Source organism: Sminthopsis crassicaudata, chromosome 5, assembly GCF_048593235.1.
Source record: "Sminthopsis crassicaudata isolate SCR6 chromosome 5, ASM4859323v1, whole genome shotgun sequence".
NCBI classification, from domain to species: Eukaryota; Metazoa; Chordata; class Mammalia; order Dasyuromorphia; family Dasyuridae; genus Sminthopsis; species Sminthopsis crassicaudata.
This window is the reverse complement of record NC_133621.1, coordinates 261,454,014-261,469,981: the sequence shown is the minus strand read 5'-3', so window position 1 is coordinate 261,469,981 and position 15,968 is coordinate 261,454,014. Positions and strand designations below refer to the sequence as shown.

The 15,968-nt window shown below is 31.9% G+C and overlaps 1 protein-coding gene across 4 annotated transcripts in view; it reads left to right on the top strand.

The window, feature by feature from the left end:
- Nucleotides 1-15,968, top strand: part of SLC6A15 (solute carrier family 6 member 15) — a 137,801-nt gene that overhangs the window by 89,603 nt on the left and 32,230 nt on the right. For all 4 annotated transcript variants that reach the window (XM_074270887.1, XM_074270888.1, XM_074270884.1 and 1 more), the window contains exons 6-11: nucleotides 2,178-2,288; nucleotides 5,957-6,198; nucleotides 6,291-6,483; nucleotides 10,134-10,326; nucleotides 13,773-13,932; nucleotides 15,393-15,555. In XM_074270887.1, coding sequence (XP_074126988.1) covers nucleotides 2,178-2,288; nucleotides 5,957-6,198; nucleotides 6,291-6,483; nucleotides 10,134-10,326; nucleotides 13,773-13,932; nucleotides 15,393-15,555 — 1,062 coding nt within the window. The remainder of the gene's footprint in view (nucleotides 1-2,177; nucleotides 2,289-5,956; nucleotides 6,199-6,290; nucleotides 6,484-10,133; nucleotides 10,327-13,772; nucleotides 13,933-15,392; nucleotides 15,556-15,968) is intronic.

The window sequence follows — 15,968 nt, the reverse complement described above, 5'->3', positions numbered from 1 at the left end:
GGCGTCCATAGTCTCTTACCTCTTCAAGAAAAAGAGCGAGATAGCCTTTTCCTACTCTCTTCTCCAAGACCAGGATTGGTCATTGACATTTGTTTCATTCTATTGCTACAGAAAACATTTATAAAACTGTTTTTTTTCCCCCTTCCAAATACAGATTAGTCCAAGTTTACTAGATATTGACATTTTAATCAAGAAAACCTGCTTTGAACTAGATTTTTATTGCTATCATTTGAGAGATGAAAATTCACAAAAGCACGGTCACTTGCTGAAGATACCATAGGTACTTAGAAAAGGGACAACTTAAATATTCAAAAGATTTATATGATTTCAACCATTAAGTGAGTTATTCCTCTTTATCCTATTATTCCATAATGCTTCTAAGTATTTAATGTATTATAGCAGATAGAATGAGTTTTACTTTTGTACCAAGAATATAATTTATAAAGGTATTAGAAAATGAAAAAAAAAGTTTTTATTTCATTTTCATTTTATTTTCATTTATTTTATTCATATATAAACATACAATTTTCTCTTGGTGTACTTCTCTTAGACTTTAAGTTGTAAAAATGTGTCAACCTACATTAATAGCAATAAAGAAAATAATAAGAACTAATGTTCATAATCAATTATTCATATAACAAATTCAGGCACTTTACTTAAATTCATAATTATTCATATAATAATTCTGTGCAACAAATTTAAGATTTGCAAAGTGTTTTACAAACATAAACTCATTTTATCCTCACAGCAACTCTAGGATATATAGTTGCTATTTTTTCCATTTGATAGATGAAAAAATTGAGGAAGACAGAGGTCAGGCATCTCATTTCCTCATTTGAAGTTCTCTTGTACCCATAAACTGATTCATGATCACATATGGGGTCTTGTAAATGAAAGTGGGGGTTGTGAAATTATGATGTATGAGTAAGTGTTTGATTTGCATATCTATTTGATATACTTACTTACTGGGCATCATGTAAAAAATTTCTTAGGCAAAAATAGATAGCTAGTGAAAAAAATTTAAGAAGCCTTGCTCTATTCCAATAAAATCACAGGTTTCATCCTATCTCTAACTTGTCTAATAAATTTAATTTGTAATGATTACTCTACAGTAGAGACACAGGACAAGTCCCATAATTGTGGGTTCTTGATCCACTGATCCCATAAACAAAGATAGTTGAAATGCTTTTTGGTCATGCCTGCATTTACTGAAGAAACATATTTTTGAAGAGACAAGAAGGAAACTGAGCATTTATCCATGTTTCTTTGGTGTGTAAGCTGGATTTTTGACATTTTAATCAGAGAAGTTATTTGGAGCTCCACTCAAATTAAGTGCTTGATTTAAAGAGGGGGTGGTGGAAATCAACAACCATTACCACTCTACCCATGCTGCTTATTTAATGACAAAACAAAGACATGAATGATTAAATTATTAATTTTTAATGAACACACTTCAAAAACTACTGAGGATTTTAAAAGATTTAAAGAATTCCTAAATTAAGTAAAGAAAAAAAACTTTGTTTTGGGAAAACTGATAAAAAAATGAAAGATGTGTGTGTATGTGTGTGTGTGCATGCATATACACATGTGACTGAATAATAAAAATGTGAAATGATTTAAGAATTGCATTTCTCAAACACTTATGTGGACATAAAGTGTTGACTACATCTGTTATTAGCTCTTAATGCTCTTTTATTTTATAGAGAATATAGTATACCATACTATTTTTTTTTGGAGGGGGAAGACATTTTTGCTATATTACAGTCTATAGAAAATTCTTCTAATTCAACATGATTTTTCCTCTAAGGATAGCGTTTATTGTCAGAATAGACCAATGGATTCACTGGAGTGAGGAATGAGGGGCCCTTTGGAAATAGCACTGAACCCAAGTGCGATCCTAAGCATTTCCTTGGCATATACTACTGGACCTGGCATTTAGTGTCTGTCACAATGTTCTCATCTAAATTATGGGGGATAATATCACCAACATCCCAGGGTTGTGGTTATGGATATGAGATATAAATATTATTGTTACAGATTAATTGAAGTAAGGAAATAGAAAACTTCTTGATATTTTCTATATAAGATTAGTAGAATTGAGTTTTCAGCTTAACACAACCATTATTCATCATGTTATAGTCTGTTTGTTACATAATAATGTTTTTTTTCCCCTCTAGGTCATGTATTTTAGTTCTCTCTTCCCATATGTGGTACTCATATGCTTTCTAATCAGAGCGCTGCTTTTAAAAGGTTCGCTTGATGGCATCCGTCACATGTTTACCCCTAAGGTAATAAGACTTACTTCATAAGTGTATTATATTTATTGTTAGAAATGCTTTGAATGTTAAAGGCCATCAGAGCTTGATTTAGGAAGTTGATTTTCTTACAAGTGGTATTTTTAAAATTTTAGATTGTGGGTTTCCTAAATGGTTGACATTATAACACATCTTATTGGTCATTGAAATATGTCTTGTATTCAAGATTCAGTATTAGGATTTAGGACTTTAATATCAATGTAGTTGTATTCTCTAAAATCACCTAAAATTACTCTAGTTATTTAAGATTTCAAATGATTTAAGAACATTTCAGAAGTAAAATCTCAGACTGTAGAATTTAGCTTTTGATCCTTTTCCCATTCTTGAAACATAAATATAACGGAAATGTGTTATGCTTTTAAAAAAGATAATGACAAAAATGAAGGAATTGATGTTTAAAATGTGAAGGGAAAGATTCTATATTTCTAAAAATAATTTAATTTTTTTTTTGCTGACAGAATATAGAATTCTTCATTTATCTCCTATGAATAAAAACTGGTTATATACATATGATTATTGTTATTGCTCATTTGTCTCAGTTATGTTCAGCTCCTTGGGATCCCATTTGAGGTATTCTTGGCAAAGATATTAAATAGTTTGTGCTTTGTTGCTCCACCTCACTTTGCAGGTGAGCAAACTGAGGCAAATAGGGCTAAGGGCCTTGCCCAGAATCATATAATTAGTGAATATCTGTTGCCAGATTTGAACTCAGAATATATTATACTTATATATTATATAATATACTTATGTAGATTATAGTCAACTTAATTACTACTTCTGGACTACAACAATAAACAATAATTAACACCAACTACATTTAGGCTTGCAAATTACCTCTTACCTGTGAAGTAGGTTCCTATTGTTATCCCATTTTACAATTGAGGAAATTGAGGTAATAGAGATGTTGAGTGACAAGGTTACATAGCAAATAAGTATTTAAAGTAGAATTAGAATCCAAATCTTCAATTTGTTTCCCCATTGTTCCATGCTGTTCCATACAGGCTATATAATTATTACAATTCTAGATTTTAGCTGCTGAATTACTTTTCAACTTAGTCAATATAGAAGGCAAAGCCTGTATTTTCCATTTTTAAATGGCTGTTGTTCACTGCAGCTAGCTAGGTTCCAAACACATCAAATACTTAAAATGAGTTGGCATGGCTGCCAGTTTGACATGGAATAACAATAAAGGTTTGAGTATCTATTTTATTTATTTCTATAACTAAGATATAGTTTGAGAGGAGAAATCCTTACTTTCTTTTTTACGTGTTTGATTGTTTTTATTTGTTTTGTTAATGTATGTATTAAGGTGAGTATATGTGTGTGAATGTATATGTTTGTATGTGAGTATATATGTATGTATATAAGTGAGAATGAATATAAATAATTAAATGTGTATATATGAATATATGTATATTCATGTTGTAGCTATGTCTATGTTCATATAACGTATTATGGTATATACAGTGTTATGTGTGTGTGTGTATATATATATAAAGATATATGTGTATGAGTGTGTATATATATATGTATATGTATATGTGTATATTTGTGTGTGAGTATAGTGTATGTGTGTGTATGTGTGTGTATGTGTGTGTGTGTGTGTGTGTGTGTGTGTGTGTGTGTACGCATGTGTGCTATGGGCAGCTGGAGGAGTCAGGGAAGGAGGAGGACCATCTTTCTCCATGTGTCTCTTTATAAAGTTCTATGGGGTTGGCAGCCTGCTGTGGATTGGGAAGGCTTTTTGATGCTTCCCTCTCCTTCTGATAACCCCTGCTTCCTCCATAGTCATTTCCCTCTCTATGGAGGCCTGGGGGGGCAGTAGAATCATGTTAGTTGCCAGGATTCCAGATTTCTTCTTTTTACTCCCTGTGTAAGCCCAGGCAAGGGCAAGTTATTTAACCCTCTTAATGTCTACATGTATAAAATGAGAGGAGTGGCCTCTTCCATCTCCAGTTCTGTCTTCCTGTGACTGGAGGTAGAACAATATGTATTGTTCTATACCATCTGAAGTTTTGTAGTAAAAAGATCATACAACTTTGAGTAGTAGCCATCTAATCTAATCTGCCTTTGAAAGGAACAACCTGTACATATCTGACAAATGGTCACATAGTCTCTGCTCAGTCCCGTGTGTATAGAAAAAAGAAGGAAAAAGAAAACAAATTCTTGAATTAGTAAGAAAGAATCAAACAACTATTTCAGAAATCTTGAATTCAACATGAATATATGGAATTACTATTTTAAGAGAGTATTTAGCTCCATCTAGTGACCAAAGAATATTCATTCTTTGTGCGCCTGGCATTGTATCACTCCAGGAATTTTGTTTAACGAGTCTGATTGGGAAGTCAAGAGATGTATATATTAATACACAGCATTTTTTATGTTTTGTATTTAATTAGATGGATATTTTTTCAAAGTAATTATTTCATTGAGCAAATGAAGAAGATTTTGATGTATCTAAATTCATTTGCAATGGTTATTAGTAAGAAAATAATCACCCTAATTCTAGTGTAACCACAATAAAACTGAACCATAATGAGCTTTGGTAAATAGATTCTCAGCCATTTCATCAAGAGACAGACAGCCCACTTGAAATGGGATTCAGCTAAAGCATTGTACTATAAGTACTCATCACAGTGATTGTTAATCTTGGCTGGTACCTCTCATTTAAATGTACAGTATGTCAATATTTCTTGAATGAAAGAGAAGGTAGTGGATGTGACACTAGACTTAGAGTTAGCATGACCCAGGAAAAAAATCCAAAAATGAGGAAGTGGACCTCTGAGGTTTCTTTCAGCTTAAATATATAATCTTAATGAATGAAAGAGTTTGAGATTTGTGGGAAGTCCAACTTGTCTGAATTTCTATTGCCATTAAATTAATTCATGTGAAAGACAGATGTAGAGTGGCACAGTACCTGAAAAACAAGCACTGGGGTCAGAGGGAGCTAAATTCAAATGTAAACTCAGACATTTAACATTTACTAACTGTGTGACACTGGGAAAACCACTTAATCCTGTTTGCCTCACAAAATAAACAAATATACACCCTTCTTTGACATCACTGTCCCTTCCCACTGATTTACTACTATGTTAATTCCAGTAGAGATCTCCTTTCAAAAAATAAAAAGAAATCTGATCAAGATAAAACAGTTATCTTACTCTTATTACATGGATTATTCCTCACTTCTAGTCTACCCCTGCAAGAAGTGTACTTTGCCATAAGGCTTTTGAATTAAGTTAGTTTTTTTAATCACATACCAGTTACTGAACCAAATCAATTTTTAAACCATAGAACTTTGGGAGGACTTGATTTATTTTTATTTAGAAATTAAATTATCTTCTAAGGCTGAAAAGATTTTTCAGAATATTTTGAGTGTTGTGTCTCTTTGAAAGTTTTTAATAGAGGGGACTTGAAATGACTCTCTACATGAGGAAGTAGGAGTAAAAATTTGGATCAGTATTGACATGCAATGTTTTTTTCTCCCCCTCTAAAAAGTGGAAGATAAGCTTTTTTATATATATATGTGTCAATATTCTCTCTGATTCCCATAGTCATAATATATTTTAATAATTGTTAATTATAGATCTATTCCCCAATTATATTTTGTTAGCTGACTTTTACTATCTCATTTTAAATAGCTTGGAATAATGTTGGAGCCCAAGGTCTGGAGAGAAGCTGCTATTCAGGTGTTTTTTGCCTTAGGGCTGGGATTTGGTGGAGTCATTGCCTTCTCAAGCTACAACAAGAGAGACAACAACTGCCAATTTGATGCTGTCCTGGTGTCCTTCATCAATTTTTTCACTTCTATCCTGGCTACATTGGTAGTGTTTGCTGTTCTGGGCTTCAAAGCAAACGTCATAAATGAGAAATGCATTATCCAGTATGAATATTCATTCTCTTTCATACTTTGACAATATAATTTGTTCAGGGATGCATTTGTTCCCAGGATAATAATATTTTATTCTTTTACAGAAATACTGAGATAATTGCTAATCTTCTGAAAACAGACAATATTAGCCAATCTCTATTTCCTGTTCATATCAACTTGTCAGATATAACTCCTCAAGATTATCCTTTAGTTTATGATGTCATTAAAAAGGTGAAAGAAAAGGAATTCCCTAAGCTTCATCTTAGCCCCTGTCACATTGAAGATGAGCTTAATAAAGTGAGTGGCCTTTTATTTTATTTTACTTTATTCTTTGAAAAAAAAAAGGAGTAACACTTGAGTGCAAATAAATGAATAAACACAATAGCCACTCTGTAGTTACATCATATTTAAATATGTATAATATTTATGTATATATTTATACACACACATATATATGTGTGTGTGTATATATATATATGTGTATATACACACACATATATATGTATATATATATTGTTTATTGCATAAACATTAGTAATTAAGGTGTTCTGGCAAATTTGTTAATCATAAAGTTTTGGTATTTAATATTGAAATTGTTTTAGCCATATGTGAAAGAGTTTATCAGCTTAGGGCTTTCCAATATAGGAGCTCCCTTCTCTATTACAGATAGCACCATATCTATGTAATGGTAGATAATTCTCAAGTGTTTGCATGAGGCACCTAGAGTGGGTTTTTAATATCATAGAAGATTTAGATCTATGTCTTCATGACTTCAAGCTTGGTGCTCTGTGATCTCCAATGAATCAGTGTGTGATCTCACTCATGTAATCAGTTATCATCTCTTTGTGACCATTTATTCCTGTAAGTTTGCCATAGGGAGTCCATCTAACAATATGGTAGCCTTCTGTTTATTTGACGTCATGGGGTCACAGTGGGGAACTGATATTCCATCTCAACAGACTATTTCTCTTTACTCTGCCTAAACTAGAACAGATGCTAAAATATTACCTTGATACCTAGCTACAATTTTTGTATTTATTCTAGTAATCTAGTTGTAGAGTGTAGGAAAGGCAACTTGGTATAGTGGCTACAGAGTCAGCCTTAGTACTATCAAGACAAGAGTTCAAGCCTTTTTTACTCATTCACACTAGTTTACTGGGACCCTAGATAAATCATTTAATTTCTTAGAGTGCCAGGCAATTTTAAGACTATAAGTTGCAGATCTATAACAAAAGGAAAAAAGATGTTAGAACATAAAAAGACAAACACAAAATGAGATCACACAGATTCATAGTCCTTTTTTTTTTTAAATTTGTGCAAAAAAGAACAACTTGGTCATACCAAATTTCAAAGGTAAATTATTATATGATTTTTTTTTTCTTTTATGCTTAATGATGTAAGTGGATTATATGATATGTATTAGTTTTTATTCTAGGAAGAAGTAACATGAGAAACCAGTTAGCTTTTTCAATCAATCTTTGTGTATATACAACTCAAAAATACAAAATGAGGAAGATATGATTAAGTCTGAGGAGTCAGAAGTGAATAACCCACCAGGAACTTAATTTCTTTCAGTTCAGAAAGAGGTTAAGTAGAATTGATACTTTATAGCTGTCAAGTCATTTGTCTTGGGATAGCAAAGGGAAAATTAAGATCATTTAAAGGCAAGAAAAATGGGGATTTTTCTCCATTAGAATCTGAGAATTCATTCTTAGATAAAATCATCAGTGAAGTTACTCAGTTCAGTCTGTTTTTGTCTTGAATGATCTTCATAATAGGAAAACTGTAGTCAATGATTGTATATGTATATGTGTCTTTAAACACATACACATATTTATAATCCAAAATGAGATGCTATTGGCTATTTATTATTTGAAAGTACTTTATGAAAATATGCTATATGAAGCAAGTAAAGTTAATATATCAAACTATAAATAATTTGAAAAATACTTCTCTGATTGATGAAGAAAACAAATATATATTAAACTAATGAGCTTATAGATTTTATGCTTTTTATGTGAAAGCTTGTTTAATCTGAATATTTTGTTAACATTTTTGCCATCACTTCCATGTCTCTTATTTTAAATGTATTTTTCTACTTTGATCACATTTCTAATGTTAGCCATTTCACATATGATTTTTTGATAGAACCAAAAGATGAATAATTAGAATTATCAAATAATTTCTCTAGGTGGTATGAATTATAAAATTAATATATATTTTCTTTTATTAGATTCTTTGGCAGATTTAGATAATAAGCAAGCATATATATGATATGCAACTTTTTTTTTCAAGGAAATAACTTAATTGGTTAATGTTGTATGTATGTGTGTATAGACACACACAGTGCATTAACACATATATATCCATACATAATATGTATATATATAATCTATATGTTAATTAGATATATACATACAAAGTATGTTTTATATATTCATCTGTACATATATATCTGTAATACACGTGTACTTTGTATATATGCATATATACACTGTATGCATAAATGTATATACCCACATGCATGCATAGCTTATATACATACACACTGTGTTCTATGGTAATTTCTAAATGGTACAGTAACTTCCCCCTTTCTCCCTACACAAATGTTCTTTCTCCATTATAACAATGAAAGGATAATTAAGAAAAGGCTTTATTTGCCATTGTGTATAACCATCCACACCTGTAGTCTGTGATCTGTCTACTGAAATAATGAAAATAACTTGTAAGGGGTTGAGATTGGTCTTTATGGTCACTTAGTCCTTGGTGTCATTGTAGTGTTGTTTTTATACACTTTATAATTGCTGTTACTTATGTCTTTTAAGAAGAGAAAAATATTGTAGAAATCCTCAACAGGAGTACTGACAATTTTATTCTTATATTACTATCATTATTAAAGCAAGAGAGATTGCTGAATATCAAGGATTGGGTTTCTGTTCTTTCTTAAATCAAATGCAATGTTACCAAGTGGTAAACCACGGTGATATGATAAACTCTTTTGGCATTCTAGATATTAAGCAGTTGATTTTGTGGATTCTGAAATAACTGGAAAGTAATGTTAAAGCCAAAGAATTTGGATAGGAAGGATTTTTTTCCCTTCCAAGTTTTACATTTTTATGGCTAGATTTTTCTTTAGAAAACTCTATTGAGAATGATTAGAGTTTTAAGTCCTTAGGCCTCTGAAGTAATCAGCTGAAGTGTTCTTTGGTCAAAAGAGCTTTATTATTATTATATAACTTAGGAGTTAGTCATAAAAGACAGAAAGTTTTGTTTGACAGATCCTTTAAATTATTGTTATTATCATAAACAAAGTGATGCCCACACTCTTCATAGCCAAAGTATTAAGAAAACAAATTCATAAGCTCCATTCATTGAAGATGAGGAAAAGTTAGCAGAGGTAGACCACTTTCTTCTTTTTGGAAGTAGGAAAGGGTATATTGTCACTCTTCTAGAAAATTTTTGTTTATTTGAATTTCATTTAATTTGCATTCAGTTGTTTTTTATTTGAAAAATTGTTATGAATATTTGCTGATTAGTTAAGTCACGAGAAAGTTCAAGAGAAAAATATTTTGTAATTTTCATTTGTAGAAATAGATATAGACATACACTTTTCATTGTAGAGCAATCAAACAATATGTCAAAGTACAGGTTTAACTGCAACAGTGAATTTTGATTCCTATTTCTAAATTATTATCACAGGAATAAAAAAGGGTCTCTTGCACCATACTTTTTATAGGAAAGATTAATTCATCAAAATAATGTAATTTTTAGTTGGAAAGAATAGCAGGATCTGAATCTAAGAAAATGATAGGGAAAATTAAGTAAATTTATTTCTGTTCCTCTATTCCATTATTTAGAAGTAAAATCTTGTCATGCAAAGTTGGATGTCCTATTGCTTTTTTTATTCTCCATTAATTTGATATTTTCTTGGTTGTCTCTCTTAACAGGCTGTACAGGGGACAGGGTTAGCCTTTATTGCTTTCACTGAAGCAATGACCCATTTCCCTGCCTCTCCCTTCTGGTCGGTGATGTTCTTTCTCATGCTCATAAACCTAGGACTTGGAAGCATGTTTGGGACCATTGAAGGCATCATTACACCAGTTGTTGATGCCTTCAAACTTAGGAAGGAAATACTTGCTGGTGAGTCTCATGTATTTTAATGATTCATTGAATTATGAAGATGGTTTCAACTGCCTCAACTTTTTAATTGTCAATTCCTCTTTTTAATTTATTTTATTATTTCTCTTAGTAGTATTTTGTTCCCCCAATGACATATAATGATAGTTTTAAATATTCATTTTTTCTAAGATTTTGAATTCCAAATTTTTACCTTCCCTCCTCCCTCCCCAAGGTGGCAAGCAATAGATATAGTAACACACACACACACACACACACACACACACGCACACACACACACATATATATATATATACACATTTACAGTCATTTAAAACATATATTCATATTAGTCATATTGGTTTTTTAATTAATTTTTATAATTATAACATTTTCTTTGAACAGTACATATGCATAGTTAATTTTTTTTTTACAACATTACCCCTTGTACTCCCTTCTGTTCCGAGTTTTTCCCCTCCTTCCCTCCACCCCCTCCCCTAGATGGCAGACATTCCCATTCATATTAAATATCTTATAGTATATCCTAGGTACAATATATATGTGCAGAATCGAATTTTGTTGTTGTTGTTGCAAAGGAAGGATTGTATTCGGAAGGTAAAAATAATTTGGGAAGAGAAACAAAACAAAACAAAACAAAACAAAATGCTCACAGCTTACACTCATTTCCCAGTGTTCCTTTTCTGGATGTAGCTAATTCTGTCCATCTTTGATCAATTGAAATTGGATTAGCTCTTTTCTATGTTGAAGATATCCACTTCCATCAGATTACATCCTCATCCTTCAATACTCATTGTTGAAGTGTATAATGATCCCCTAGTTCTGCTCGTTTCACTCAGCATCAGTTGATGTAAGTCTCTCCAAGCTTCTCTGTCTTCCTCCTGTTGGTCATTTCTTACAGAACAATAATATTCCATAACATTCATATACCATAATTTACCCAAACATTCTCCAATTGATGGATATCCATTCATTTTCCAGTTTCTAGTCACAATGAAAAGGGCTGCCACAAACATTTTGGCACATACAGGTCCCTTTCCCTTCTTTAGTATTTCCTTGGGATATAAGCCCAGTAGTAGCATTGCTGGGTCAAAGGGTATGCACAGTTTGATAACTTTTTGGGCATAATTCCAGATTGCTCTCCAGAATGGTTGGATTCTTTCACAACTCCACCAACAATGCATCAGTGTCCCAGTTTTCCCACAGCCCCTCCAACATTCATCGTTATTTGTTCTTGTCATTTTAGCCAATCTGACAGGTGTGTAATGATATCTCAGAGTTGTCTTAATTTGCATTTTTTCTGATCAATAGTGATTTGGAACACTTTCATATGAGTGGAAATAGTATTAATTTCATCATCTGAAAATTGTCTGTTCATATCCTTTGACCATTTATCAATTGGAGAATGGCTTGATTTCTTCTAAATTAAAGTCAATTCTCTGTATATTTTGGAGATGAGACCTTTATCAGAACCTTTAACTATAAAAATGTTTTCCCAATTTGTTATTCCCTTCTAATCTTGTTTGCATTAGTTTTGTTTGTGCAGAAACTTTTTAATTTGGTATAATCAAAATTTTCTATTTTGTGATCAATAATGGTCTCTACTTCTCCCTTGGACACAAACTCCTTCCTCCTCCACAAGTCCGAGAGGTAAACCATCCCATGTTCCTCCAATTTATTTATGATTTCATTCTTTATGCCTAAATCTTTGACCCATTTTGATCTTATCTTAGTATGTGGTGTTAAATGTGGGTCCGTGCGTAGTTTCTGCCATATATTAGTCATATTGTAAAAGAAAAACTAGAACAAAAATGAAAAATCATAAAAAAAGAAAAGCAAGCAAACAAAAAAGCAGTAATACTCAATTTAAATTCAGTCTCCATAGTTTTCTCTCTAGATGTAGATGTTTTGAATCATTTTATTATGAAAAGAGCTAAGTCTGTTATAGTTGATTATCATGTAATCTTGATATTACTATTAATGTTTTACTGGTTTTGCTCATTTCACTCAAATTCAGTTCATGTAAATCTATCTAGGCTTTTCTGAATCTGCTTATCATTTCTTAAAGAACAACAATATTCCATTACATTTATGTGCCATAACTTACTTAGCCATTCCCCAATTGAAGAACATCCACTCAATTTCTACTTCCTTACCACCACAAAAAGAGCTGCTACAAAAGTTTTTTGCACATGTGGGTTTTCCTCCTTAATAACACTGCTGGATCAAAGAGTAGTCATTTCTTCTTAAAAAAAAAAAAAAAAAAAAAAAAAAAAAAGTTTTATTGTTCATGTGCTTGATGACCAAACACTTTACTTAGGTCTGTGAGGCTAGGTTAGCTCTGGCATGCCATCCCAATCTTAAAAGGCTTTGAGTGTTTATCTGGTGATGAATGAATGTCTGTGGTAGCCAGGTCAGTTCAGTTCACTTCAGAGAGTCCATAAGAAGATGGTATATTTCTGCCTATAATAGCTCAGGGAAGCCATAATCTGCTGAGACATAAAGGAATTATCATTTGTTTCAACAGAGGTGATCCCCATAGAGAAAATCTCTATGTACAATTTTACAAGAAATCATAAACTTGTTCTATAAGAAATGCAAGAATAATGAAATGGTATTTTTTAATGTAATGGCATTAAAATATTTTAAAGTAGTCATAAAGGTGCAGGATAGTCAATGTTAAGCAATGTATGAACTCTCAAGGCATACAGTGAATTTTCCTTTAAGATTTAAACCAACTAGGTGAGATCAAAATGTAAATTTGGTCTTTTTAAAATTATCAGTTTAGGTATATACAGAGCATTGGTGCCCAGTAGTCAGTCCCTCATTCTGACTGGTTGGAAGATATCACGTAAAAAAAATAAATTCTATTATAACAGACAGGAGATGATTGGTTACAGATTTTACAGTCAACTAGAAGTATAAAATAAGTCCATTGGCTTATTTAAACAAAAGTCAAAGTAAACACCAGTTTAAAAGAAAAAGATGATATTGCCATTTTAAAAAATTATTCTACAAATGAATGGAAAGACATTTTTATTAAGTACACGCTTTTAGATAAGCACTAGGATTTACAAATAAACTATTTTTAAGGTGTTTGTATTCTAACAAGATGAGACAGCACATTAAAATAATTACTATTTCCAGGGAAGAGGATTTATTTTTAAGAAAACCACAGGTATACAGAATGCAGCCATAGAAGAGTGGATTTGACTTTCCATGAACAATGAGTATACCAGCTCTAGATGATGGTTGGAATACTATACAGATAAAGGCAATAATTTTGCCAGTGTGAAAAGTGAATAATGTCTAGAGACTGGCTACATATAGTGGGCCTTGGGAAACACTCACTAATCAAAACAGTGTGGGCCATTATTAATAATTTTCATTGATAATTTTAATCACCAAACTCAAGGATTAACTTATTTTCCTTGTTTGCTCTTTTTCTCCAGTTGCATGTTGTCTTCTAGCATTTTTACTTGGTCTGATATTTGTGCAACGTTCTGGAAATTATTTTGTCTCAATGTTTGATGATTATTCTGCTACCTTGCCTCTATTGGTTGTAGTCATTTTGGAAAATATTGCTGTGTCTGCGGTTTATGGCATAGACAAGTAAGTTTCAAGATAATCTATTTTATTACTTTTTTTTAAGTCTTGAAAGACTCATGGACTATATTTCTATCATCAGGAAAAAATTGGGCTATTGTGGAAATGACAGGAATCTTTAAAATAAAATGATAGGTACTCCTAATGCTTGGATTCTCAAAAGTTATATCAGCAGAACATTCAAGTTATTGTCCAACCCTAACAAATAGAAAGGTTTTTAGTATGAGCTCCTGGTCTCTCTCTCTCTCTCTTTCTTTCTCCCTCTCTCTTATCTCTGTCTCTCTCTTTCTCTCTCCATGTGCCTTTCTTTCTCTTTGCCTTTCTCTCCCTCCCCCATTTCTACCCTTCTTATGCATATCTCACAAGCTACTCTGCATTTCTAATAAGAGTCTACTTGGGCTACTTATTTAACTTGTACTTTTCTTTATAGGTCTTAAGTTACAAGGAAACTTGACACATGATATGACATTTGTTGCAGTGTAAGCACCTCTTTGATACCTTTACACCATTATACAATGAATGGTTCCTTTCACACAAACAAACCATTCAGACCCTTAAGACCCTTTTAATTGAATAAAATATTAGCTTTTGGATGGACATATGATGGACATTTTTCTGAAAACACAGAAAACTTACTTCAACAAAATTCCTAAATAAAATAGATGATTCAAGATGATTTGATTTAGAATGGCTCAGATCTGATACAGTGCTTTCTTGGGAATGAACATGATGTTTAGGATTATTCTCAGTGGAACCTCAACTGCTTTGCTTTTCTTGCTCTGAGTATGCCTTTAAATTTTCTTTAATACTTTATTGTTATAGAAGTTTATATTGACTGCAGGTGCTTATTGCAGTTATCCCTTTTTCATCACTTGAATTGTTGCTCCAAAGAAACTAATACAGAATCAGCACATTTATCTCAGTAATCATTTGTTGCATTTAGCATAGCATTTGACCCAGAATAAGTACTCAGTGAATGCATGAGTGACTATTAACTATTGACGCTGGATAAAATTTGGAATTTCATCAGTGAGAAGAGCTTCTTTGAGGAAACCCCTTCCACCAATGTACTATCATTAGGTTTCTGACATTAGAATCTTTAAGAGATTCCTGGAACAATGTGAAGTTGTGACTTATCTAGGATCCTTATTTAGCAGGGTTAAATTTTAATCTAAAATTTCTTGACTTTAAAACTAGCTCTGCATCACTGTGTCTTGCCATTGTGGCTGACTAAATGAGAAAACCAACCTCTGTCTTAGCGAGAACAAAGACTTTAGGGTAGTTTCAAAGGCTTTCATATATAAGATCAATAAAATTAATGCAGAAAATGCCAGCACTCTTCTCTTAAGGAAAGTGGTCTTGGATTTACTTTTAAGAATATCCCAGGTTATTCATCGACTAGAATTGCTTACCCAAGGAATCAGTTACTGGAAAGGATCTTTTTTTAAATTATTTGTTGTTTTTAGGTTCATGGATGATCTGAAGAATATGCTGGGCTTTGCTCCTTACAGATATTACTACTATATGTGGAAATATGTGTCTCCACTAGTGCTATTTTCATTAATGATCGCCAGCATGGTTCAAATTATTTTAAGTCCACCTGGCTATAACGCATGGATAAAAGATGAGGTAAAGAAATTAATTTCATTTTAAACAATCCATGAATGAAATCTATCAGTTCTAATACTCTTAATATTGTTTTCTGCATATCCTATGCAAAATGGAATCATCTTTTATGTAAGGCTCTTGAAAATAATTTTCTTATCCTTCAGATCTGTAAAATCTAATTTGGCTATTTGGTTATTGCTCTATTTCTTTCCTCAGTAATATTGACTGATAGCTATTTTTCAATATTAATAAAATAGAATGTAAGAATTATTTTGTCTTTCTAGAAAACTTCACTAGAAAACTTAAGTAGCAAAATTTTAGGAATATTTTAGCCTAAGTACATAATGGGCCATCTGTGTTCTAGAAGTTTACATTAGATGTCTATGAATAAATATAAATATGTATATAAATGATTTATAATATGTATATAATAT